Raw genomic sequence first — 26,957 nt, 5'->3', positions numbered from 1 at the left:
CCAGGAAACGAGCACAACCACTTCCGCATCAACCCCAGCACGGGGCTGGTGATGCGAGGAGTGCGGCCCCTGGACAGGGAGCAGAACTCTTCCCACGTGCTGGAGGTGGAGGCCTACAACACGGAGCAGGGGCCCATGAGGAGCTCCGTGCGGGTGAGGAGCCCGCAGCCCCCGCGGCACAGCCGCTCGCGCAAAACGTTCCCGCGAAACGTTCGCGATCTTGGTCCTTCCCAGCGCCTGCAGTTGGACAGGAAATCAGAAAGATCTGGCATGGGAAGTCTCTGGGGGCTGCTCGTGGACAGAGAAGAGCTTGTTGGTGGGGGGGTTGTTTAATTTTTCTTTTTTCCTGGGACCTTTTGGTGCTGCTGAGAGGTGCAGCAGTCACTCGGAGGGAGTCTTGCTCGCCTGCTGAGATGCGGCTCTGCTGCTGGGAAGAAAAGCTGAGCCTGCTGAAAACCGTGTCTCCTGGCCAGGCACTGTTTAAATAATCCAGGACCCAGTGGTGACAATCTTCAGCTGCAGCACAGCAGCTTCCCACAGTTCCCACAAACCCAGCCCTCCAGTTGTATCTATTCTTAGACCCAGCGGTGGGGTGGGCTCTGGCTGAGTGTGAAGTGCCCCCAGCGCCAGCAGCGACCAGAAAACCAGGAGAAGGAAATGTGTTCCCTGGGGAAACAGCACAGAACATGGAGCAAAAATTTCCCAGCGAGTCTCCGGCGTTTCTGTGTTGCGAGGTCTCCAGGGGTTTGATCAGGGGATCCCAGAGGATGGAGGAATTGATGTACCCAGTATGCCTCCTCCCCAGCAGGGAAAGACTGACTCACTCCGACCCACAGGGCTTGTTCAAATCTGTGCTGTTAAACCCTTTCTGCTCACTCTCCTTCACGTGGTGTTTGTGGAAGAGTTTATCACAGGATCATGGAATGGGTTAAGTTGGAAGGAACCTTAAATCTCCCCTTTTCCAACCCCCCTGCCATTGTCAGGGACACCTCCACTAGCCCAGGTTGCTCCGAGCCCTGTCCAGCCTGGCTTTGGACACTGAAATGTTTCTCCATGAGCCATGGAGAAACATGACAGGTTGGCTCCCCAAGCTCACCCAGCTCACACGTGGTTTCTCCGGGGCTTCCCAGGTGATTGTGTACGTGGAGGACGTCAACGATGAGGTGCCGGTGTTCACCCAGCGCCAGTACAACCGCCTGGGGCTGCGGGAGACGGCGGGAATCGGCACCTCGGTGGCAGTGGTCCGGGCCACCGACCGAGACACAGGTGGGAAGGGAGGGTGGGAAACACCCAGTGTGGGGGATGGCGGTGATGTCAGCCACCGCTTGGATCCTGCCTTGGCTGGGCTGAAATCCCGTGGGATGGGCTCTGTTGAGGGGAGGCATCAGTGGTGTTGCCTCCTCAGGGTGCTTGGTGCAGCCAGCACCTCCAGTTCCTGCTCCCTCCCCAGGGAACGGGGGTCTGGTGAGCTACAAAATCGTGTCGGGCGCGGAAGGAAAGTTTGAGATCGACGAGAGCACGGGCCTCATCACCACCATAGAGTACCTGGACTACGAGACCAAAACCAGCTACCTGATGAACGTCTCTGCCACGGACCAAGCGCCCCCCAACAACCAGGGCTTCTGCAGCGTGTACGTCAGCCTGCTGAACGAGCTGGACGAGGCCGTGCAGTTCTCCAACAGCAGCTACGAGGCCGTGATCATGGAGAACATCCCCCTGGGCTCCGAGGTGCTCCGCGTCCAGGCGCGCTCCATCGACAACCTCAACCAGATCACCTACAAGTTCGACCCCAACACCAACCCCCAGGCTCTCTCCCTCTTCAAAATCAATGGGATCACGGTAAGCAGCCACAGCATGGTCCCTCCTGGCTTTTTTGGGCAATGTGAGCTTTGGTTTTGGTGGCCAGCACAGCTGTTGCTCATGCTTGGCAGGGAGTGATCACGGTCAAAGGCCAGGTGGACCGAGAGAAAGGGGATTTCTACACCTTGACAGTGGTGGCTGATGATGGAGGACCGAAGATTGACTCCACAGTGGTGAGTAGCTCCTCCCAGCTTCCCCACCATCCGCTGTCATCTCCCTCTCCCAGGACAGCCTGTCCTAGCAGAGCTTTCTGCTCCAGCTTCCAGGGTCCAGGAACCCTGTTTTGGGGGAAAACCTGCTAAAAAGTTTTGAAGGAGGTAAATTTAGGGGCCTTGAAATGCTCCAGGGTGGTTTGTGTTTCAGGGGGTTATATTTAGCAGTTTCACAGGCAGCCAGGCAGGGGGTGATTTGCATTTCTCTGCCGGGTGCAGGGCCAGCCCATGGGTGCCGATGGCTCTGCTCTCCTCACAGCACTGTGCTCTTGTCTGAACCTCTGCCAGGGCGAGGGGCAGATATGCCAACCTCAACAGGTTGGTATATCTAGGAAAAAACAAAGAGATGCCCCAACATTGGAGCCTCCAAATTGCTGCAGAGGCGTACCCATGACCCCTGGCAGTGCTGTGGTAGGATGCAGGGTTAACCCACACTTCCTCATCCCTCGCTAACTCCTCATTGTTTGTGTTCTCTGTTTCTCCCTCTGCTTTCCTCCAACAGAAGGTAAGCGTGCTGGAGACCAGAATCCCTCCCAGGGTCCACACTCAGCTCCAAGGAGGGACTGGGCTGGATGTCTCCATCCCAGTCCCACCAGCACCAGCCTCCCTGCCACCCCCAGGACGTGGGGCAGCCCCGTGAGACCCCACACTGCTGGCGAGCAGGATCCTGATCTGGCTCCCTGATCCAGCGCTTGGGACAGCAGCTGCCGGATCGGCCTCAGTGGCTGAATGAGCTCTCCCTGCTCCTGGCTCTCTGTTTTGAATCCAGCAGCAACAATAAGTGAATCAGCCCAGGGCTCACAGCTCGCTCCCCAGCTTCCTCCCGGGATGTTGCCGCATTCAGCCTGGCCGCACCTGGGCGCTTGGGGCGCCCATAAATAAATCCCCGGGAACAGAAAGGCTCTTCCTCTCTCATCTCTGTGTTGCCCTGCAGCACTTTGATTGCAAACTCGATGAGAGCATTTCCTCTGCCTAACTGTGGCCAAGGTAGCCAGGTCACCTTCGAGCAGCTCATGCTCAATGTCTTTTTCCAGGAGGGAGCTCAGGTCTCCTCCACACCCAGCTTGTCCTGGTTGAGTTGAACACACTCAGCTCTGCCTTCTTTGTGCCCGTTGAGCTTTACAGCAAATCCTGCCTGACCCTGCTGCTGTGAGCATGGATGAAATCACCAGTGAAAAGTTAAGCAGGGAAAGTTTAGCAGGAAAGGGTTACCCTGCAGCAACCCAAGTTGCTCCGTGTCTGGCTATTCGAAGGATAAAAACCAGAGGATGTTCCACAAAAAATTATACTGCTTGAGAGATGCAGCAGCCTTGCACTGTTTTTGCAGCCTCCAAGCATCCCTCCTACTCCTCCTCCTCCTTTGCAGGCAGGATGTCACTTCAGCTCCTGGGCCCAAACAGCTGCATCATTCCCATGGGGGATGGGTGACACGCTGTTGGCACCTCAGAGGGGTGTGGTGTGTTATGCCGGGGTGCCAGGGTGGTTGTCGATGCCAGCTGGGCAGGGGTCTGGCTCCTGTCTATGCTCTGAGCCCTGTGCCCCCTCACAGGTGACCATCACAGTCCTGGATGAGAACGACAACAGCCCCCAGTTCGACATCACCTCTGACTCGTCTGTCAGCGTGGCCGAGGACAGCCCCGTGGGCAAGAGGGTGGCCCTGGTGCTGGCCCGAGATCCAGATGCAGGCAGCAATGGCCAGGTAGGGAGGGAGACATTTGGATGATGCTCTTAAGCATGTGGGGTTTTCCTGTGCAGGGCCGGGAGTTGGACTCGATAATCCCTTCCAGCTTCTGTGAGGCTGTGTGTAGTGTTTCACTGACACAGAAATCCCCCTGCCAGCACCCTCCCAACCCCTTCCCTCTGCATCCCTGTGAGAGCAAACTCTGGTCATTAATGCCAGAGGTTTTGGGGGCGTTGTGCAGTGAGTGCCAAGAGTCCTCAGGCAAGGCAGCAGGAGAGGTAAAGCATTGTCCTTGGGCTGTCTGGGCCAGAGAGCTCTGTGGGACCAGTGTCAAATCTGAAATCTGAAAACCAGCTGTGGCCTCTCCCGCCGTGGGGGCCAGCAGCACAGTCCTTGGCAGGCTGAGCAGGAAGCTCTCTGACATTTGTTATTTTCATTGCCCTGCAGACGAGCATTAATGAGGTCCCATCACCCTCAATAACAGAAATTGCTGGCAGCATGGGAGCTGCCGGGGGGTTGGCCCTGTTTGCTTTGGGGTGGCTGCCACACCTGTGGCTCCCACTGCGTTGGACCTTTTCAAAAGTTGGGGGGACTCTGGATTTATTTTTGTAGGGTCTCCTTTCCCTTCTCCCTCCTCAGCATCGCTCTGCCTGCCCTGGTTTTCCTTCCCTGTGATGATTCCAGGTGACTTTCTCTCTGACGTCGGGGAATATCGGCCGGGCTTTCGAGATCCGTACGACCAACGGCACCTACGGCGAGGTGTTTGTGGCACGGCCGCTGGACCGGGAGCTGCTGGATCACTACACCCTACGGGTCAGCACCAAAGCACCCCCTCAGCCCCTGGCCTTCTGGTTTGAGCACCGAGGCTGTTTTGCTTGGAGCTGTGAGCTCCAAAATAACACTTTTCCCTCGGAAATCCACCCCTGACTGCAGATCCAAGCGTCAGATGGCGGCGTTCCCCCCCGGAGGAAGGAGCACATTCTACGGGTGAACATCCTGGATGTCAATGACAACCCCCCTGTCATCGACAGCCCCTTCGGCTACAACGTCAGCGTGAGCGAGGTGAGCACCCAGCCCCTCTCCTTCCATCCTCCCGGGGCCAGCTCTGACCACAAGGCAGGAGGGGACAGCAGAGTGTCCCTTGCAAGCATCACGTTGGGTCATTTAAGGATCGGTGGCCTTGTGAAAACCTCATCTTTGGCCATTTGATGGTTGGTGACCCCTTGCAAACCTCACCTTGGGTCATTTAAGGATCGGTGGCCCTGTGAAAACCTCATCTTTGGCCATTTGATGGTTGGTGTCCCCTTGCAAACCTTGCATTAATGTTTAATGTCATTTAAGGCTTGGTCACCCAGTGTAAATTTAAACCTCATCTTTGGCCATCTGATGGTTGGTGTCCCCTTGCAAACCTCACTTTGGGTCGTTTAAGCATTAGTGGCCTCATGCAAACCTCATCTTTGGCCATCTGATGGTTGGCATCCCCTTGCAAACCTCACCTTGGGTCGTGTAAGGATTGGTGACTCCTTGCCATCCTCACCTCAGGTGATGTAAGGCTTGGTGACCCCTTGAAAGCCCTCACTGGTGATGTACTCCTCGTTTTGGGCTAGGAAAAAGCTCTATGAGCAACTTAAGCCCATGAGGCTGCAGGGACCAGCCGGAAGGAGAAGTGGCTACACACCCATGGAAATGCCACCAAAGTGACACAAGAGACGGTGCGGTGCAGAATAAGAATGGCTTTCAGGAAGCAGCTTAGCAAGGGACAGATAATTAAGCAATAAAACACAATCAGGCATGAGAAAAGACGACTTATTTCCTGACAGTTTAATTCCTGGACTGAGCCGGGGGGGATTCTCAATTTGGCGATGAAAAATGAAATATGAGTAATAGCCAGTGCCACTTAGCTGTGAGGAACTGCTGCTCGTGATTTATAGCTTAGCATTAAGGATATTGCCCTGTTAAGGTTTTCTTATCTATTTAATACATGTTCAGAGCAGGTTGAAGAACAGAATTTCTGTTTTGATTTTCCCCATAATGGGACTATCCAAAAATAATTAGCTGAGCTCCGGGTCCATTACGTGGCCTTCACCTCTGCGCACACTGCGGGTTTATGCTCTTCCAGGCTGTGCTGGACTAGATAAGACCTAATGTGCAGCTTTCTGCTGAGCTGCCGCGTGTTGGGGCAGCGAGTCTGGAGCCTCAAGCACATCAGTGCACTCTCTATATTAGAATTACATTATTAATTAATATTGGTATTTACCAATATAGCAGACAGGACGTGCCTTGGCTTGTCTGGCCCCTGGTGCTGAACCAAACAGCAGCACTGTGCTGTTTCACCCCAGAGACATTTTGGCCATGGCTGGGTGGTGTTTCACCCCACAGACACTTTTGGCCATGGCTGTGTGGTGTTTCACCCCATAGACACTTTTGGCCATGGGTCTGTGGTATTTCACCCCACAGACACTTTTGGCCATGGCTGGGTGGTGTTTCACCCAGAGACACTTTTGGCCGTGGGTGTGTGGAGTTTCACCCCAGAGACACTTTTGGCCGTGGGTGTGTGGAGTTTCACCCCACAGACACTTTTGGATGGCTGGGTGCTGCAGCTGGCACATGGGGACAAGTCCAGGTGCGCAGGAGCTCTGGTGGAGGTGGAATGGGGCCTCCTCCCATGGAGGGGCTGCTCCTCAGGTTTCCCTCTGTGGAGAAGCTTTAAGGTGATGGTGAAGGAAAGGAGTCGGTTCTGATGGAGGGTTTGGATCCAGAGCTTTATTCTGGCCCACAGCCTCTGAACCAGCACCAGCTCCAACAGAACTCCTGAAAAGCGTGGGTGCTGTTCCTTTTAACCCAGGGAGAGGAGGAGGGAAGGGGTAGGGAGCCACCAGCCAGGTACAGGAGGGGAGGTCTCAAGGGACAAAGGACACCAGGCTGGCCCAATGCTCCCCAGGGGTAGAGGGCATCCTTTGAATCTGCCAATCACTCCACACCCTTCTGGAATTCCAGGATTGACAGACAGCGCTCGGCAGGGGTCAGGGTGGGGAAAGGAGAGGTGACTGACACACCTGGGAGGGAATCTTCAGGGGAGGAACCCGGGGTTCTGAGGTGAACCCTGAAATCACACCCCAACCAATGAGCTGCTCCATGCGTGACGAGGCCGGCGGGATTTACGCGGCGTCTCTCCGCAGAACGTCGGCGGCGGCACGGCGGTGGCCCAGGTACGCGCCACCGACCGGGACATCGGCCTCAACAGCGTCCTCTCCTACTACATCACCCGTGGCAACGAGGACCTGACCTTCCGCATGGACCGCGTCACCGGCGAGATCGCCACCCGGCCCTCGCCGCCCGACCGCGAGCGCCAGAGCTTCTACAGCCTGGTGGTCACCGTGGAGGACGAGGGCAACCCCTCGCTGTCGGTGAGACACCAAAACGGGCCTGTGGGGGCAGGATGGGGCTGGGCAGTGCTGTGGGAGCCAGCTTGGCACTGAGTGTGGGGCGTGAAAGGGGAGAAAAGGCACAGGGTGTGGTGTTTCGGGGACTCGGGGTCCAAACCTGCTGTGCACCAGTTTGGTTTGGTCTCCTTCGATGCCTGGACATGCAGGAGCTTCCCTCAGAGTCGTTCAGCAGGGCTCATCCCCCATCTCCAAATGCAAAAAATGTGAGCATCCCTCTGGGGAGGTGTGCTGGCTGCTGCTGCCCTGCTCGCAGGTGCTGGGTCTGGAAGGGCTCCAGGCAATGCTCTCCCATCTCAGCGCTGGGAGTAGCTGGAGCAGCAGCTCAACCACAGCTCCTTTCACCATTGACGTGCATGTCTGCTGTGGGCCTTGTGAATGAGAAGAGCTCTGGTGATTTGGACAAGGGCCTGGAGTGCCAGGACAAGGGGGAATGGCTTCCAACTGAGACAGGGATGGTATGAGACCCCAGCCATCATCCCATGGTCTGGGGAAGTGACTGTCTCTGTTGGGTCCTTGTTTGTGCCTCTGAGGATGGCTCAAAAAGTCAAAAGAGCAAATACCACGTGGGGCATTTTCCAGCTCTGAGTCCCTTCTAATCCCACGTCTCTGTAGAGAGGTGAATGAGCACAAATGGTGAGATGAGCTGACACTCTGCCATCCTTCCTGTCCCCCACCTCCACCTGCTATCTCTCACCATCTCTCTGCTCTGCCTACAGAGTTCTGCCTGCAAAGCCCTGCTCCACATTTTGATGAATCAGGTGGCAGCCAGCAGTGCAAACTCTGGCTGTGATTCTCACCTCAGGCTTTGCACTCTCAGCTCCTCCCTCCCAGTTGGTTCACACTCCAGCTTCTGCATCACCATCTTTTCCATTAGCTGCACTGTCACTGAGGCTTAAACCTAGCTAAGTCACTTCCCCCAGAACGAGAGAGAGAGAGAGCTGTGCTGTGGCTGCAGCACATGATGCCACCAGCTCCTCCTTGTCCCTGTCACTGTGGATGTGGGACACTGATCCTGCTCTGCTGAGCTGGCAAATCCCATTGCCATGGCAATGGCTGTTTCCCTTCCCAGTGCCAGCAGGGACAAGTGGCACAGCTCATCACCCCACGCTGCCCAGGCAGTGTCCCAGCAGCCCTGCCTGTCCCCTGTGTGCCCACCATGTCACGAGCACACGTTATGCCAGCAGCAACAATCCAAACACCAGGGACACAAAGTGCCCAGTGACCCAATTCCTGAGTGGGGAGAGGAGTTGTGGCCCCTCTCAGAGCTCAGGGACACTCAGCTCTTGTCAGAGGCGTGTTGCTGGGTGCCTGCTGGCCTCATGCCTGCCTGGGGAAATGATGTCTGTCAGGGCCTTGCTGCCTGCCAGAAACTGGGACTTTCACAAGGAGCTCCAGGCTGGTGCAACAATGCACAAAAGGGGGTGATTGTCTGTGATTTGTACATCCATCCGTGGGTTTCAAGGTCTGGCCTTCTCTGCGTGGGAGAGGCAGAGGAGACGGAGCTGGGAGAGGACTGGGAAGTCCTCACTGGGAAGTGGTGATCTGGGATGCCCAGGACAGCAAGGGAGCAGGGAAGACTGGCCAAGAGGAATCTCTTGGGAGATGGAAATGTGGGAAGAAAAGGATAACATGCTGCTGATAAAACAAGAATGTTTTCATTTAAAAAAGCATTGCAGGAGAAAAAAAAATCCTTCACAAGCTGGTGAGCTGCAGCTGGAAGGTGTGTGGGAATTGCAGGAGTCACCTGGGCATTGTCTGACCCTGGGGCAAGCCAGCAGCTGCACCTCCCTAAGGGCTGGCCCTGCTCCAGAGTGGTCAGGGAGCTTCCTGCAGGAAAATCTCTGCCCAAGGAAGCTGCAGTACCCCTGTGCACTGGGACAGGACCCTGTGGGACCCACAGCCCCAGGCACTGGTGGCTCCAGCAAGGCAGGGTGGATCCTCACTGCCCAGATGTTGTCTTGCAGCTGGGTCCCCTTCACCACAAGCAGCTGTGTCATCTTCTCCATGAAATTGGGGGCTGAGGTGGGGACCCAGCACCCCTGTGCCAGGACTCTTGCTCCAAAATGCGTGGAAGCCTGGGAAGCCATTTCTTCTCTCTCCTAGAAATCTTTAGTTTTCCTTCTGAGGGAAAACTGATGCCACTCAGTGCCCCAACATGCCACACCAGAGCCTCTGACAGACAGCTTAGCTCAGCCTGCAGCACCAGGTATCCCAAAAAATGGGGCTCCTGCCACGCAGAGCAAAACTCAGCAAAGCTTCATTCTGTCGTCAGGCAGTGCATTCCTTAGGGAGCACAGCCACTGGGAGACAGTTTCAAAGCTGTTAGGACCTGCAGGCAGGCAGGCTTGCCTTTCCAGCTGGAGCTGCTGAGACAGGGAGATGGAAGTGCTGGAGGCACCAACCAGCTCTGGATTCTGCTGCAAAGCCAGGATGGGGCTGAGCCATGGGTGGCAATGAAGTCCCATGCTCAGGAAGTTCCATCCGTGGTACATGGGGGTGTGGGTGCTGGCTTCTCCTTCATCCATGAAAACCCTTAGGGGTGCTGGCTTCTCCTTCATCCCTGAACACCCTTGTGGGTGTTGGCTTCTCCTTCATCCCTGAACCCCCTTGTGGCTTCTCCTTCATCCCTGAATGCCTTGAGGTTCTCCTCATCCCTGAACCCCCTTGTGGGTGCTGGCTTCTCCTTCATCCCTGAACCCCCTTGTGGGTGCTGGCTTCTCCTTCATCCCTGAACCCCCTTGAGGGTGCTGGCTTCTCCTTCATCCCTGAACCATCTTGAGGGTGCTGGCTTCTCCTTCATCCCTGAACCACCTTGAGGGTGCTCCTGCTGAAGCCACTGCTGGATTAATCAAATCCTGCAGCTCCCCAGCCCATTCCAGAGGCAAACACTGTTTCTTCCAGCCCCACAGTGTGGAATTCTGTGTGCTGCCAGGGATGCTCAGCCTGGCCACACTGCCTGGTGCAGCTGTTGCTCAGGTCTGACTCTGTTTTGCTATGACTAATGTTTATGTTTGTCTGGTGGCCACTTTTTTACCCACCTTACAACAAAAAGAGAAACAAGAGAGAAAAAAAAACCAAAACAAAAACAAACACACTCTGAGTAACAGTGTCTGCCACAAGGTTTGATATCATCACCAGGGCTGAGTCACGCTGGAGTCAAAGTTTCTTTTGGATAAGCAGTGCCAGTGCTGTTGTTCAGATGCTGCACAAGCACCCAGGGCATCACAGAGTCCTCTCACAGTGACCCCAGCACTGGCTGCTCTGGCCCTGCTGGCCCCAGGAGAGCAAGGGGAAGCCATCCCCAGCATTTCCCACTGTGCCCCCCATGCCTCCACCTCTCCACAGGGGCTCAGGAGCATCCTGTTGCATCCTGCAACACCCTCCAGATGAACTTCCTAACTGACAAGCATTAGGAAAGAAAAAAAAAAATTGAAAAAAAACCCAAATGAAAACTATAAACATCCTTTTTTTCCTTTTAATCAGCACTGATAATGAAACAAACAGAAAGATAAATTGCCCTGATCCCAAGCCAAGGATAAAACTGCAGCAGAAGTAAGGCTCCTCCCAACATGTGTTCTGCTGAAAGGCAGCAACATCACAAGTCCATGGCCATTTCAAAAGGCTGGTGAGGAAAGAGGGTTCTGGTGGCAGCTGGGAGCCTCTCCCCTTCCTGTTTTGCAAAGAAAAAGGTAGTACAAGGTTGGCTGGTGATCCTGTTTTGTTCCATGCTGAATAAAGTATTTTAACATCCACTCCCAGAGAGGATGTTCAGTCAAGGATCCAGAAACGTGTTGATGTTGCAGAGCTGAGAGCCTGGCAATAAGTTAATCCTCAGGGAAGTCTGCAGGTGCAGGACATCCTTCCATCCCCACATCCTCAATTTCCAGCTAGTCTGTAAAATGTGAGCAGTACAGAGCCACGCACTTCTCCATGGAAACAGGTAGTTAAAAATCGAAATCTGGGCAAGAGGGGTTCATTTCCAGTCCCAGGGCAGTGGCAGGATGGGAGGCAAGGGCAGGGATCCTGCTCACAGCTGCATTTCTTAAGGCACTGCTGCCCCTGGCCCTGCCAACCTCCTGGGGCTGTTGTCTTGGTGAGCCTGGCGTGCTCTGCAGGATGTGGTTTCCTCTGGGGTGCTCAGGCTTTCAAGGAATTTGGTGAGTCAGGAACGGGATCTGGAAAAGGCAGAGCAGGGATATTAGTCCAGCTCACAGCTGAAGGGATATCATTCCAGGAAGTGACCAGACTCTGCTTCTGCCTGGAAAACAGAGGGTTTAGGTCCTTCCCATCTTTCAAGCCACGTTTTTGATGTCGCCAACACCAAGTTTCCCACTGATATTTAACCCCCCACTTTCCCCCTTCCTTCCCACCCTCTCCAGAGGGGCTGAGCACTGCCAGTCACTCACCCAGGGTGGGGAAGAAGCAGTCCCCGGGCCCGGGGGGGGACAGGGGGGTGCTGGGCTCCGAGAGCAGATGCCGGCCGGACTCGGAGGGCAGCCTGCTGGCCACGTAGCGCAGCTGGGGCCGGGGCCGGGGCTCCGCGCTGCCCGCCGGCCCCGCCTCGAACACGGGGTTCTCAATGCCCTGGGCGCTGCTGCGGGACAGGAGAGGCGTTTGCATCTCTATTTCAGCACAGCTTTGTATCCCCAGGGGTTTGGCTGGGAACAAGCAGGGAGCAGGTTCAGGCAGTGGCATCTCAGCTGAGAGCAAACGGGGAACCCAGAGCAGGGGGAAAGTGGTTTCAGGCAGTGGCATCTCAGCTGAGAGAAAATTGGGAGCCCAGTGCAAGGGAAAAAGTGGTTTCAGGCAGTGGCATCTCAGCTGAGAGCAAACAGGGAGCCCAGAGCAGGGGGAAAGTTCAGCCCAAGTGGTTTCAGCCTTCCTGGGGTGCAGGGAGAGGCAGGCCCTTGAAAAACAGAAGGAGGCCCTTTCCACGTGGAGAGAGGGAAGAGAAACAGTGATTTCCCAGAAAAGGGAAAGGACTCAGGGCGTGGGGGACCCCAGCACCGCTTTCATTCTGCTGGGCTGGGGATATGTGCCAGCTTCAAGGGGCAGGAGGAAAGGACAGGCCCTGTGCAGGCTCTGGGATGCAGGCTGCAGGGCATGCAAGGAGCTGGGAACTGGTGGGTTTCCTTACCTATCCATCCTGACAAGCTCGTGGGCACCTGCCAAGGACAAAATGTTTGGGTGAGTGCTGGCAGCACAAGGCCCAGACCCACTGCCAGGGCTGTGCTCCGGTGTCTTATCCCCCTCCAATTCCTCACCTGCTCCTTTAGCCCTCTGCTTTGCTCCCAAACCTCCTCCTCTGCATCCCTGCCCTCCCTAGATGGACACCACATGCTCCAGAGAAGGGGAAGGGACACTTCTGCAGGCAGGGGGTGAAGTGAGGTGCAGCTACAATCCGACCCCACTCGTGCCCAGATGCACTCACCACCCACCTGTGGCTCTGCAAACACCACCTGGCACTTGGCTGCCCCTCTTTGGCTGGGCAGCACCAGGTTAGGCATTCCCTCACCCCCAGATCCCACAGCCCGTGTCACTGGGCTCTGCTGGATGCCTGCCTGGCTGAGATGCTCAAGTTTTGGCCCAAGCTGTGCCAAAGAAAGGTGCTGGGTGGAAAGAACCTGGTCCATGGCACCTGAGAGGCAAACCCCCCTGGATTTTGCCCGCCCTCTGGGGTGAAGCAGCAACCAGGGGTGCCTGCAGGGCGTGGCTGTGCAAAGCACACTTCCCATTCTCGTGGCTGGCACTGTGCCCTCCTGCTGCTGCACAAACCACTTCTCCAAAGGGCTCCTCGGAGCCCCACAGCTGCCCCCCGAGCTGGGAGAGGAAAACCACAGGGCCCCTCTTGCCCAAGGGCTGATGAAATGGCTCTGCCAGTTAAGGTGGTGCCCCTTTCCGCTTAATTACTGAAATCTCTGGGGCAGGAGCTGGCAGCAGCTCTGCCCCAGCAGAGGGGACACCTATCCAATGGCCACGGACATGTCAGGGGTCTTTTTAAAGAGGAAGGTGAGAAAAAGTGCAGATAATGCTCTTCAGTCACTTCGAAGGCAAAGCTTCTGTTTCGGGTGTGCCGTGGAGGGTGGGATGAGAAAATGAGATGGATCTCACAGCAGATGTGGAGGGAGCATCCTCACAGTCTCACAGCCTGCAGCACGCTGCTGGTATCCCCTCCTCACCAGCAGCCTGCAGGCATGCCAGGTCCTTCCCAGGACAGCTCCAGGAGGCTCCTGGCAGGGACCTGTCCTTGGGCCACCTTACAGCACGCCCGTGGGACCTGGAGCAGCCAGAGCAGCTGATCCCAGTGGGGGCACATCCCACACAGCCCAGGAGGTGAGATGGGGTGCGGGTACATACGTCTGCTGCTGGCAGCTTGTCTCTGCTTGTAGATGAGGAGCAGGATGAGGGGCAGGCAGAGGATGCCCACGATGCAGGCGCCCGTGGCCAGCGCTGCCGCCGTGATGTCTGCAACACAAGAGCAGAGGTGAACCCTCCCGTTCACCTGCCCTTCCCTTGGCTTCCCCACAACCACAGGATTGTTCAGGATGGAAGAGACCTTAAGGATCATTAAGTCCAGCACAGGGCAGCCCTGTGCTGCCTCAGAGCTGAGGCAGTGTGGCTCCCACACACACAGGATCACACCGGGATGCGTTGCCAGCTGTGGAGAAAAGCTCTGAGGTGTCCTGTTAGAACCCCAGCCAAACCCCCTCATGGCTGCAGGACCTCCCAAGGGTTTTGATCTTCTAGGTATGAGGAGAGAAGCCCTGATAAAGGATCCCAGCAACTTTGGGGCACTGGCTCTGACCCACAGCCTGCCTCAAAATGCTCAGGCATCAAAGGGCTTGTTACCCACAGCCTCTGCTAATTAATGTGCCCCTGGAGAATGTCACCCACAGCAGCTCCCAGAAAGGCTGGAAGCCTGCAGGCACATCTGTGGCCATCAAGGTCCTTGTGGGATGGCTCCTGGTGAGGCTGTGGGCTGCTTAAATCAAGAGCAGGTTCAGCTCCTCTCCTGTGCATCCATCTGAGGAAGCAGCTTCTTTCCCTGTGGGTCTGTGTTTTAGGAGGGGACATTTTTCTCTTTTTTCCTGACAGGGCAGGGTGTCCCAGCACTTGAGACTGAAGGTTAGGGACAAGAAAGCACAGGTCATAGGGACCAGCAGCTGCTTCCCTTGTCTGGGCACGCTGCAAAACAATTTTAGCCAAATCTGCCCATTTAGGAGCCAGCAAAGGGGGACAGACAGAGCGACCCAGTGAGAACCCAGCTGTACAGTGAAGTGGGGACATCTCCATGTCTAGACACAGCTCTGGGAGAGCCCCACTTTGTCTGAGCACTCAAGCAAGATTTGGGTTTCCCCTGCTGAGGCAGAGGTGCCCCAGGCTCGGGGTGTAGCAAGAGGTTCCTGCAACTCTTTACCTTTCTGTCCCTTCCCATTTGCTTGTGGCAGCAGCCACTAAATCCCTGTTGTGGGAGGGGGCTCAGGGGCTTCAGAACAGCAGGGTGAACCATCTCCATGGGCTTCAGGACAGGCATGGCCAGGGGATGGGCTGAAGAAGGCTCTCCTTAGCCTGGGGATGTGCCTGTCATGGAACAGCATTGCAAACCACCCTCCCAGTCCCCAGGTGTGAGGTTGTGTGTGCCACTGGTGTGTTGGCAGCGATCCCTAGGGAATTCATGGGCCAGGGTGGAGAGCAGCACCTTGGAGAGAGGGATTTTGCCCTTTACCTTTGCCGGTGGCAGTGTGGAATGTGCAGTTTTGAAGGCCTCCTTTGCCTGCAGAAGAGAACAGAAAAGCTCACTCAGGATTTTCTCAGGTCCCATGGAACTCCCAACCTGCTGGCTGCCCTTGCCTTTTCTCCCTGGTATTGAGAACATCATCCCAGAGCAGCCCAAAGCAGGAGTTTAATCCTGGCAAGTGTTCCCTGAGATCCCTGCTGCAAGACCCTCTTTGTCCATGGCAGCAGGGCCCATCCCCGACCATGCAGCCAATTTCTTTCTTTTTTAGTCCAAAAGAAAAGCTATCTAACACTACAAATCAAGGCCAGGAGATGCCTTCCCCTCCCTCCTGCCTCTCCCACTGGGCTGCTGTCCCAAGGTTATCTGTGAGCCCTCAGCTGGGCTTGCACCACCAGCCAGCTCCTTTTAAGCTGAGCCTTGCTCTCCTCTCTGCCAGAAGGAGGTTGAAGAAGATCAGTGAAACTATGTACCATGGATTTTATTGCATTCCAGCCTTCGAGTTATTAAGATTTTTTTGAGTTTTGTTTTTTTTTTTTTTGTGTGTGTGTGTGTTTCACTGCTCTCAAGCTCTAATTCAAACCTTCAACTTTGACTTCTGGAATTGCATCCAGAAGTGCCCTGCGCTTCCAACATCAGCACACGCTGCCTCCCCATCCCCAGTGCTGCATCCCCCCCCGGCACTGTGCCCTGGCGTGGCTGCAGGGCTGCCAGGGCAGCCTCACCTCTCTGGATCTGCAGCTCCACGAAGCCATGAGCCACCTGCACGGTGTGGGGCTTGCCATGCCCTTCTCTCCTGACCTCCACGGCGTAGCAGCAGTAATTCCCGCTGTCCTGCGGCGTCACATTCATCACCACGATGTGGAAGGCGCCGTGGTGGTCAAGGACAAACTCCACGCCGTGGTGGCCGCTCTGCCTCCCTGGGGAGGGATTTTGGGAGGTGTTGGTGGGTGCCTCGTGGTGCCTTCCGAGGTCGTGGTGCAGCTCCTTGTCGGTGACGTTGCGGATGTGGCGCTTGTCGGAGCAGCTCTGGTCCCCCGTGCTGCTGAAGTACCAGGTTTTGTAGAGCAGGTCGTGCCGCTCGGCCAGGGCACCGCTGACCCGGCAGCTCAGGGTCACGTTCTGGCCCTCGGGGCACACACACAGCGAGTACGGCGTGGTGATCAGGAAAGCTGCTGCTCCTCCTGCCAGGGACAAGGTACCGAGTCAGAGCCTGGGCTTACCCTGGGGTGGTATTGCTGAAATGGCTTCCGAGGTGTTAGAGAGTCTTTTTGCCCAGCCCCACAACCAAAGAAGTCAAGATTCCTCAGCTCTGCTTTTCAAGGTTGTTTATTTTTCCGTATCTATTACATTCTTTGTCTGACCTGCTGAAATCTGTCCAGCAGGTTGTTTTGTGGCACGCTGACTGCCCTTGGGGTGGTGTTGGCTTTTTATACTAAAAACTACCTGTACTTTATTTACAATAATTTTCCAATACCCATCTCATATGTCAGACACCCTGTCTCTACTCTAAACCAATCCAAAAGTGTAACCATCACAGCAGAAGGTGGACGACAACAACAAGAAGAAAAAAGACAGGACACACCCAGATTCCTCCATCCTGCCTCTTGAACCCCCATTCTAAATCCCCAAAATTCTACTTTTTCACCTTGTGATAAGTTCACTAACATTCTACTCAAACCCTTGTGGCTTGTAAATCCTCACACAAAGATGGTAATTGTTTCCACGGGTTAAAATCAAAGGTGTCTTTGACTCCGTGCCAAGGTCTCTGAGCCCCCTGCCAGGGTCTCGAGTCCTCCAGGGCAGCCAGAGGAAGGTCCTGGGTTCTGACAGTAAAACATCTTTTTGTAACAAAACTGGCCAAAAAAAGCAATGCAAACCCACCACCGATGTTGGCAAAGGGTGGGAAGGCCCTGGCACGGCTTGCCCAGAAGAGCTGTGGCTGTCCCATCCCTAGAAGTGTCCAAGGCCAGGTTGGATGGTGCTCTGAACAACCTGGGCTAGTGGGAGAGGTTGAAACGACATGATCTTTAACTCCCTCCTAACCCAAATCTTCCAGGATTTTGTAGTGGGGCTGGGAGCACCACTTCACCCTAGAAATGAACTCTGCAGGAGAGACATGCTTTAAATACAGTTTAGCACCTGCAGCAGGGAGGCAGAAGCTCCCTGGGGCCAGCAGAGGTGTGGGGCAGGGAGGCCAAGGAGGACAAGAGGAGAAGCAAGGCAGCAGGGTTATGGCTTGTGAAGGAAGAAACACAAGCACAGCTGGGCCAGCTGCAAAAAAAAGAGAGTGAAAACAAACAGAAAAGTTCTAGGAGGAGCAGTGCCCCCCCTTCTCCCCCAGATGAGGCGGGGAGCAGGTCCCACCCTCCTTGTTTTTCAGCCCCCAGGGAGGAAAAGGGCGAACTGGCTGATGCTGACAGTGAGGAGCTGCTGGAAAATGAAAACAATTTTCAGAAAGAAGTTCTGGAATGTGGGCAGGAGGTGTGGCAGAAGTGGGAGCAGGAGGCACTGCACATGGGTGGGGGGTGCTGCTGGGTGAGGGGAGCTGTGCTTGAGGGGAGGGAAAAGCGCAAAGCCAGGAGAGGTTTTGGTGCTCTGGCCCTGACACTCCTTCATGTTTGCAGAAGCACTAACATCCTGCTTTGAAAGCAGGAGAAAAAGCAGTTTCTGGGTTTATTTACTTCAAATTACTGTGGAAAAGTGATTTCTGGGGCTGGTTTGCAGCAGAGAAGATGTTACAAGGACGAGATGTTTTGTTTTTTATTTTGGTAACATCCTGTTGTGCCATTAGCTCCGCCACGTTTCGCTTTGAGGTTTCTCGCTTGCTGTATCGAGAGGGCGTCAGTCACAGGCAGGGTGTGATGAGCCTGCCTGCAAGCATCCACCCAGGCCAGGGGCTCCCAGAGAGCATCCTCCTCCTGAGAGCTCTGTGTCACCTGCTCTGCTGGAGAGAGTGAAACCAAAAACGTGCCTCCCACCCCTGGTGGTTACCTCTGACTCTGATGGTGCAGGAGCAACCCCTGAGTCGCTGCCCTAGGGTGCTCTGCAGGGAGAGGGAGGCTTTGGGAAGGAGATCAGCCCCATTGCATCCCTGCTCTGGACAGTGCCAAGGAGTCCCCAGAGGCAGGGCTGGTGTGACCTTTCCCTGACCACTCCAGCTAATTGCTTCCTGCTCCCCACAGCACGTGCAGAGCACGTCCTGGAGCTGCTCTGGGGCTGAGGTTTGTGCGGCCTGAGCTCAGACCTGCCTCATTCAGTCTCATTTTCAGGCCCTGACTTCTCCTTCTCCTGGGGTGCTGCTGGGGCCAGGATGCACAGCCAGGCTGGAGGGGTTCTGGCAGGCAGCAGAGCGGGTGCCCCAGCTCCTTGCCAAAGCACAGAGCACAAAAGGCACTTCAGACGTGCTCCTGATACCTGCTGCAAGGGGAAGTGCCCCATTCACTTCGGGGCTCTCCTGGGAGCCAGAGAAAGGGAAGCCAGGGCTCTATTGGAGGAAGCCACACTTCCAACACCTTCCAAAAGTATCTGCAGGAGTGTTTTGTTCTCCACACACCCCCCCCACCCCAGATGAAGTAGGGCTCATCCCTGCGCGGTTTGCGAAGCTCTGCCTCGCTAAAGCATCCAGCCTCCACCTCCGGGGCTTGATGGGAACCGTCTGGATGGAAAGTCAGCTCAGCCCACGCTTTCGGGGAGGGGCAGAGGTTACCATGTGTGCAACCTTCAGCATTACAGGCTCCCCTTCCTTCTCCACGGCGGGGGAAGGCTCTCAAAAGCCTTGCAGTGCAGGGGAAAGCAGCTGGCAAGGCACGGTGCAGCCCAGAGCAGTGCCAGGGCAGTTGGCGTTCCCTCCCCAAGATGTACTGAGGCTTCAAACACACACTGGATGCCAGATGGAGCCCAGAGGAGACATCTTCTGGTGGTGTATTTATACCAAAGCCCATGGATCTTTAATCTCCTGGGCTTCTTCCATGCCCAGAGCCCAGGCTTGGCTCCTTCCACACCCCAGCCAAACCATTCCCTTTGAAGTCGGAGCTGCTGGCAAATGCCAAAATAAAGACAGATGCCCATCTCTGTGCATCTCCAGCTGGTTGGACCAGCTGAGGGCTGAGCTGAGAGCTGTTGTCTTGTCACCATCTGGTAAAGGCAGAGGAGGTCTCAGGCAGGTGCCAGAAGAGCCCTTTTTCCTCTTTGTCTGTAGCCATTGGTGTTGTGTTTGTGCAGTCTCGGTACATCCCAGTGCTGGCTGGCATCACTCTCCTGACACCTGGGAGCTCTGCTTTCAGACAAAGCAGAAACACAAAAAAAAAAGGGCAGAAACCTGTGCTGCTTGGCTGACCAACAGCACAAATAAATCAGGATTTCACACCCCATTCCGGGTCGGTGACCAAAGGCCTCTCCTGGCTGCTTCTCCTATGTTTGGTCTCCGGCCCTGGCAAGCAGGTGTTTGATCTGCCCTCCTGTACTTGGCAGAAGTGATTTCCACTCTTTCCACTCCAAGGAGATCTGCAGGGATCAGGGCATGGAGCCTTTGGAGGGGCTCAACTGCTGCAGAGGAGGGGCTGCTGGAGACAGAGGTGGGACAAGGAGCTCTGCTTGTTTCCTCTTCAGGGAGTTCTTGTAGCAGGCTCACATCAAAGTGCCCCGAGCCCCATCGTCACTGTGCTGTGATTATGCCTCAGTTATCAGCCAGGTGAGATGTGCAGGGGCACCCATAGCTCTGCAGAAGTACGAGCACAAAAAAAAAAAGAGGAGACAAAAAACTTGCTGGAGATGCCTGAGACATGTTAACAGCCCTCATCTCCTGCACCCCAGGGGCCAAATGGCTTTCCAGCAGTGGGGTACCCATCATCCAAGCAGCCTCCGGGGGTCCTGCCTTGCTCCTCTTCCAGCACAGCCCTGGCTCGGGGACAGAACTTGGGATGCGATTTTGGGAAGCCCAGCTCAGCTGCCATACTTTAGGGGAAGAGGAGCCACTTCCCCATCCACCTTGCTGCCAGCATCCCCAAGCTGGATGTCTCCAAGGGCTACTTCTCCATCAATCCCTGCTAAAATTAGCCAGGGGCTCAGAAAGTTTTGGCAGGCGCGGGGTTGCGCAAAGCTCAGTTCCTCTGGCACGGGCCTCACGCTGAACATCAGCATCCAAGCTTGTTGTGTTGCAGAAGGCCTGAAGTTCACTCCCAGCGCCCCAGATGCATAAATGAAATCATCCATATCCCTGTGGAGATGCTGGGAATTGCTCCCTGATGACTCAGATGAGAAGCAAAACGTGGTTCAATCCACACCGGCCTTGCTGTCCCAGAGGAGAGGAGAAGGCACCTCTGGCCCCATTGCAGCACTGGGGCACCTTTGGGGATCTTTTCTTCCCGGAGATGCGCCGGCAGAAATCGTGGAGGCAGTCAGTTTGTCCCGGGAGAGAGGATGAAGCCAAGCCCGATGCTCATCCTCCGCCTGCGCAGGGCAGGGAGGGATCACGGTCCTTCCCAGCTTCCTTCTCTGAGTCGCCGTCCAGGGTGGAACCGAGGTTTTAATGCCACCGCCCCCGCTGCACTGCCTGGCCCCGGAGCCCCGAACGGAAACGCTGCCTGCCGGGGCTGCTGCGGAGTCAGGCGTGAAGCAGCCCCCTCCCACAGCATCCATCCCGCTGATAAGCAGCCAGCGAGCAGGGAAGCGCTTCCAGCGCCGGGAAGAGCTCACTCCGGGCAAGGGCAGCTCGGCAGCCACTCCCGGTGGCCCTGGGTGCGCTGGTTGCCCACCCGGAGGAACTTCCCGGCAGAACGCAGCATCCTTAGAGAGGTCATCCCAGCCCCGCTCGCACAAATCCCCTCTCTCCGCTCCCCCTGGGCTGTTGGAAGGATCTTCTCACCGTGGCACAGCCGGGGACCCCCACGGTGCCAGGGAAAAGTGCCGTGCGGGAACGGAGCAGCTTTTCCAGCCCGGGGTATCCAGCGGGAAGCTGGCGGGGACAGGGGGCTGCTTCCCTGCCGCGCATGTTAGATCAAAGCAGAGGAAGAAAGAAAAAAACAGTCTCAGAGTTTTAGAACAGCAGCTCCCCAGCGGTCCCTTCACCCCAGCACAGCCAGCGCCGTGTGAAAGGCTGGTTCAATCCCCCCACACCAAAATCACGGGGGGAGAGAGCCAAGAACGTCCCAAACACTCCGGATTCCTTGTGGCGAAGCGCAGCCCCGGGCAGGAGAGCACGGTGCCCGGGCGAGGAGAGTTCTCCCGGGCAGGGAGGAGAGCAAAGCGAGCTGGGCTTACCGTGGGAAGCGAGCAGGGAGAACGCAGCCAGGAGCAGCCCGGTCCGGCGGGACGCTGTCCCCATGGCGGAGGGGTGGCAGGGGAGAGGTGGCCTCTGCGGAGCCACCGCACGCTCTGAGCAGCCCCGCAGCGACAGCCGGACTGGGACACACAGGAAATTTCATTGCGATTGGCAAAGCAGCGCTGCCGAGAACGGCGAGCACCCCCCGGAGGTGAGAGGCTGCAGGGAGCACCCGCGGGTGGGGATCGCTTCGGACCCCTCCTTCCCCGGGTGCCTCTGCTGGGTTTCTTCCCTTACAGCCTCACTTAGAGCCCGCTGCGTGCATTTATTGGGGGGCTAAGGAGGGTGCTCTCCGTGCCAAGGGACTTGAGGGTGATGGTCTCCATCCCCTTTTCCAGCAGGAGTTGATTCCTTGGGCCGGCTTGTAACTTTGCTCACAATTACTGTTTTTGCCTTGTTTGTGAGGATTAAGGAGGCAGAACCTGTCCTGAGATGAACGGGCAGGAGGTACAGGGAAGGGTTACTCAGAGCAATGCCAGCTTGGAAAAGGAAATTGAGCTTTCCCAAAAAAAAATGGGAGCAAAGCCCCATTTTGCCCCTCCTACAGCCCATTTGCACTTTGCCCTGAAAAAATAAAGCAGCCCTGTGGTCTGACACATAATTCCTCCTGGAGCTTCTCATCGAATTCCAAAGGCATCAACAAAATCTCTGGCTGCAGCTGAGAGCTGCCTCATTTCCAGTCAGCCTTCCCTGGAAAGTGGAGCCCAGAGAACGTGGAGTTTTGCAACCCTCAGGAAATCTTGCAGCTCGCCTGTTCTGAATCTGGAGTGTGCAGGGAAATAGAAAAGTACCTAATTACGGTGTGGCATTGTGTTTTTTACAGCAAACACGGCTCTGATGCTCCTGCCAAAAATGTAACCCTTGGCTGGCTGGAAGAAATTGGTTGCTGGGGGAAGGTGTGGGCATGAAGCCCAGACACTCCAAAGAAATGGTTTATTGTTCCGAGCCCCCAGCTCTGTGCTGAGCCCTTAGGCAGAGTGGTGTGCCATTGTCACCTGCCCATCCCCAGGTGAGGTGACACCCCTGTAAGACAGCCAGGACATCCAGGTGCCCATGCAGAGCCAGGGTGGCTCTGATCCAGCTGAGCCTGACCAGCAGTGACATTGTGGTCAGCAGGGAGGTGGTGGGACCATGAGAGGTCAGTCCAGTGGCCCCAGATGCTCGGTTTTGTTCCTCCTCTGAGGAATTTTCCATCCATATTGCCACACTTGTTAGAAACAATCAAGGTGTCCCCAATGGCAAGGCAAGGACTTGCACACGCCTCCTCCAAAGGCAGGGAGGCACAGCGGGGCTCAGTGCCTGGCGTCCCCTGTGCCATGGGCTGCTCCCTGGTGTTGCCAGCAATGATAAGCTGGGAAAAGGGGAGGGATCCCACAGAGACGCGCTTTGCTTGGGAACAAGGGTGTGATTTAATCTCTGATTAAACCTCTGATGTATCTCTGTACCCAGCTGTCACCTGCAAGTGCATCTGAAGCCACGGCTCATTTCATTTGGAGCCCTGCATGCTGCTTGTGTCTCTTGGCAGTGTTGAGCCATTGCTGGTCGCTGACCTTGACAGATCCAGCCTTTCCCTGCAGGGCTTAAGGCGCTGTCCCGTGTCCCGCAGGCCACCACCACGGTGTACGTCACCGTCCTGGATGAGAACGACAACGCTCCCGCCTTCCGGCAGCAGCTCTACGAGGTGACCCTCGACGAGGGTCCCTCCACGCTCAACGCCACCCTGGTCACCGTGCAGGCCCTGGACCAGGACGAGGGACCCAATGGCACGGTGGCCTACGCCATCACCGAAGGCAACATCTTGGGTACCTTCCACATCGACAACGCCACGGTTAGTACGGCCACCGGCCCCACTCCGGACGTGTCCCTGTCCCTCTCCCTTCACTCCCAGCTGCTCTCCCCTGTCCTTGCAGGGGGAGATCCGCACGGTGAAGGAGCTGGACTACGAGATCAGCCACGGGCGCTACACCTTGGTCGTCACTGCCACTGACCAGTGCCCCGTCGTCTCGCGCCGGCTGACGTCGACCGCCACGGTGAGGAGCTGACGGAGGCTGGGGGGGTTGCGACACCGTGGCCTCTCTGGGGTCAAGGAGTTCCCACTTGGTGAGCAGTTTCACATCTCCTTCCCAGTGCTCTCCAGTTGCTTTTGCTAGCTGTGGACGGTTCGCCCAGTTGCTGTCGCCTTGCTCCCTGCAGGGTGTTTCAAAGCAGGGTCATGCACAAGAGGTGCTTCTGGGTTAATGAGCGCACTTATTTGGTCCTGCACAGACACAGAGAAACTCCTGGAGCTCCTCTGAAGTTGCATGATGTTTTCTTGAGATATCCTCTTGGTCCTTCCTGCTTGAATGAACAGCAGGGAGTGAAGAGTTGCTATAGCAATAATTTCAGCTTCATCTTTATCTTTTCTTGCTATTTATGTGCTTTGAAAATTCCTCTTTCCCTTGTAAGGAGGTTATTTAAAGCCTCTAGTGATTTTTATGTTGCTTTTCTCTGTAGATCTTTCTGTTTTCCCTGGGCCATGGTGACCTGAACTTAGTGCACTGCTCAAAGACTGGGGAGGGCAGGCGAGCAGCTCCTAAGCAAATATTTTGCAGAAATAGAGCACACTGATTCTTTTTGTGACCAAAACCAAAATTTGACAAATTGTGCAGCACGCCCAGATTGATTTGGTGAGCTGCAGGTGGTAGGGATGTGTTAAACCTCCTGCCTTGATTGCCATGGACCATTGTACCTCACCCTGACATCGAGCCACAGGTTTTGTAATCCCCTAAAAGGAGAAAAGTTCTTGTGTGTGAAGGGAAAAAAAAAGAAAAACTGAAGGAGAGGTACCAGTGTGGGAAATTTCTATGGATGAAATCTGTCCACACAAGCCTGGCAACGGGACTCCATGCTTGGACAAAGGGAAAGCCTTCAGATTTGGGTATCTGATAGCGCTGGGGATGACTTCCTGGCCCAGGACAGAGCCAGGGTTTAACTGCAGGCAGCAAAGGCACAGCTGCCATGCACTGCAGGCGAGGGCAGATCTTCCCCTGCACTTGGCTCAAGCAGAGACATGAACTTGGAAACCCCTTCAGCAACAAGCACCGAAGCCAGGAAGGATGGAAACACCCTCCCTCCACTGCTCAAGGAGTTTCTGCCAGCAGTGTATGAAAACACAGCTTTTAGGAGGAGGTTTAGGGATTATTTGAGATCCCCAGTGATGGGACGTCCATCACCCTGATAAGGCATGCCAGTGTTTGTTTTCTCCACTGCTAGGAAACGGAGCAGAAACTTGGATGTACTCTCTGTAAAGATTAGATTTAATCAGCAACAAATGCCCATCTGGTGGGTTTCACTGTTCTTCAACCCAGGAGGTCAGAAAACTCCTCATTCCTAGTGTCTTTCTCATAACCCCCTGTACCACCAGTGGTGGTGGTGGCTTTGTTGGGACAAGGATGCAACCTGTCAATTTTTTAAAGTTTGCTCAGCATTAGGAATTAAGCATTTGTTGGAGGATAAGGAGTGAGCCAGTGTGCAGCTGTGTGCACAGATCATATCTCCAAACTCATCTCTGTGGTTTTGTCTGTCCTGCTTGGACGTGAATGTGGAGGACATTGGGCTTTTGGGTTGAGTTCCCCACCGTAGTGTGTGGCCCAGATGTTTGGCAGTGTGCAGCTGGAGTCCTGTAGTGAGTGTGCAGGACGGGCACGATCAGGAATCACTGAGTTTGAATCTCAGAGCGGTGAGCTGGATGTCTGGTGAACCCAGAAAATCCAGAAATACAGGAGCTGTTTTGCCATCCACAGCTCCCCATGCTCATGGCCAGCAGGGTGGTCTTCCCTTCCCCTTCCACCCCTCTCCTCTCACAACCCTCACGCTTCTCACCGTGGCCGCAGGTGCTGGTGAACCTCAATGACATCAACGACAACTGTCCCACCTTCCCACGGCCCTACGAGGGTCCCTTCGATGTCACCGAGGGGCAGCCCGGCCCTCGTGTCTGGACTTTCCTGGCCCACGACGGGGACTCGGGGCCCAGTGGACAAGTGGAATACAGCATCATCGCCGGGGATCCCCTGGGTAAGTGGGGACATGGGGTGTCCCCTCTCCCACTGGCTGCCCCATGGAAGAGCCTGGCTCGCAGGAGCGCAGGAGCGCGGGGAGGAAGCGCTTCAGAAAAGCCATCCTCCCTCCCAGCTCAGCCTGTCGACACCAGGAAATCCTGTTTTGAGCAACAGGAAACTTAACCTGTTCGTGCCTGGACGGGTGCTGGCTGGGGCTGGTGGAAGGAAGGGGGAAAACTGCTAAACAATAAAGGCAAAAAGAAGTCGAAAAGGCGAGAAAACAAAGCACAGAAAGAGAAACTGAGCCTCGTCCCTGAGTCCCTGTGGGGTTTTGCAGGATGTTGGGAGACTGAGTTGCTCTCCAGCATTCACAGCTCCACCAACACCATGGTGCAGGTGGCAGAGGAGCTGGGGGCATTCCTAACCATGGGGTCATCTGGATGTCCCTTGGGGAAGGAAGCGGGGACTGCAGTCCAAGGGATCTGGAAGGCAGAGCCCAGTCCCATCTCCCAGCTGACCCCACTGCAAAGCTTTTCCAGAACAAGTAGGACGAGGCCCTTTGGCTCGTGGGGGGTCTGTGCTGTGTAGCTCACCCCGCTCTGGCCATCCCAGGGCACAGAGGGGCTGTTGGCATCTTCAGAAAGGCCCAGAAAACGGGGACAGGCACCTCTCCTTTGGCCATTCACCCCATCCCCTTCTCCTGCTGCTACCTGGGAGTGCGCCCAGCCCAGTCCTCAGCTGTCAATCCTCCTGTATCTGCAGTAACAGGGCATGGGTCTGTCCCCAAACCTGCCAAGGTGCCCCAGCTCCCAGACAAGCCCCTCCCTTGGGGAGCCAAAGCACGGTGAGAGCCAGGGCCCCGCTGTCTCCTGCAGGGGAGTTTGTCATCTCCCCGGTGGAAGGAGAGCTGCGGGTGCGGAAGGACGCCGAGCTGGACCGCGAGAACATCCCCTTCTACAACCTCACCATCGCCGCCCGGGACCGGGGCGTTCCTCCCCTCAGCTCCACTGTGAGTCCCCCAGGCTGGCACGGGGGGCTGTAAGCTGTCCCCTGTGCTTAGTTCCTTCCCTTTTGGTCTCTGGCTTCGTCCTCCTCCCCTCCACCTCCTTCTCCTTGTCCCTAGGCCTTCCCACCTCTTTGCCTGGGGAGTGCAAGGAAGGGATGGGAGGCCTGGAAACACGTGCCACATGCCTGCCCTGCTTCTCTCCCTGGCAGATCCTGGTGGGTGTCCGTGTGCTGGACATCAACGACAACGACCCTGTGCTCCTGAACCTGCCCATGAACCTCACCCTGAGCGAGAGCGCCGCCGTCTCCAGCTTCGTCACCCGCGTCCTCGCCCATGACGCGGACCAGGGCCCCAACGCCCTGCTGACCTTCGACATAACAGCAGGGAACACCGAGAATGCCTTCTACATCAACAGCACCGTACGGGCCCGGAGAGGGGTGGGATGCTGGGATAATGGGGGTGGGAACCCAGCTGTGCTATCTGGCATCCTTGTCCTGCCTGGAAATGCCCTAGGGGAAGCATTCCTCGCATCCCACGTGGTGCTTTCTCCCTTGTTTTCCCCAGTATACTGGCACGGTGGTTTTCTCCCTTGTTTTCCCCGTAGAGTGGCATTGTGGTGTTTTCTCCCTTTTTTCCCTGTAGAGTGGCATTGTGGTTT

The 26,957-nt window shown here is 55.9% G+C and overlaps 2 protein-coding genes across 3 annotated transcripts in view; one reads left to right on the top strand and one right to left on the bottom strand.

Moving 5' to 3' along the window:
- The window catches only part of CDH23 (cadherin related 23), a 181,110-nt gene that overhangs the window by 140,473 nt on the left and 13,680 nt on the right, over nucleotides 1-26,957 (top strand). Inside the window, 14 exon segments of the mRNA XM_050976130.1 lie at nucleotides 5-153; nucleotides 1,131-1,266; nucleotides 1,451-1,839; nucleotides 1,932-2,033; nucleotides 2,575-2,577; nucleotides 3,622-3,771; nucleotides 4,438-4,566; nucleotides 4,687-4,815; nucleotides 6,933-7,160; nucleotides 22,863-23,084; nucleotides 23,167-23,286; nucleotides 25,129-25,309; nucleotides 26,169-26,302; nucleotides 26,509-26,718. Coding sequence (XP_050832087.1) covers nucleotides 5-153; nucleotides 1,131-1,266; nucleotides 1,451-1,839; nucleotides 1,932-2,033; nucleotides 2,575-2,577; nucleotides 3,622-3,771; nucleotides 4,438-4,566; nucleotides 4,687-4,815; nucleotides 6,933-7,160; nucleotides 22,863-23,084; nucleotides 23,167-23,286; nucleotides 25,129-25,309; nucleotides 26,169-26,302; nucleotides 26,509-26,718 — 2,282 coding nt within the window.
- Nucleotides 10,661-21,437, bottom strand: VSIR (V-set immunoregulatory receptor). 2 transcript variants are annotated; one of them, XM_018923945.3, is made up of 7 exons: nucleotides 21,196-21,437; nucleotides 15,660-16,118; nucleotides 14,926-14,973; nucleotides 13,557-13,664; nucleotides 12,337-12,364; nucleotides 11,606-11,790; nucleotides 10,661-11,374 (listed from the first exon to the last, which is right to left on the bottom strand). In XM_018923945.3, exons 1-7 carry the CDS (start codon nucleotides 21,257-21,259, stop codon nucleotides 11,337-11,339), a joined length of 930 nt encoding a protein of 309 aa, XP_018779490.1. In that variant the 5' UTR covers nucleotides 21,260-21,437; the 3' UTR covers nucleotides 10,661-11,336. The 2 variants fall into 2 exon arrangements, with proteins under 2 accessions (XP_018779490.1, XP_009097110.1); XM_009098862.4 differs by having other exon boundaries at nucleotides 11,606-11,793; nucleotides 21,196-21,430.

This window comes from Serinus canaria, chromosome 6, assembly GCF_022539315.1.
Source record: "Serinus canaria isolate serCan28SL12 chromosome 6, serCan2020, whole genome shotgun sequence".
NCBI classification, from domain to species: domain Eukaryota; kingdom Metazoa; phylum Chordata; class Aves; order Passeriformes; family Fringillidae; genus Serinus; species Serinus canaria.
The sequence above is the reverse complement of the archived record's forward strand: the minus strand, read 5'-3'. Positions and strand labels throughout refer to the sequence as shown.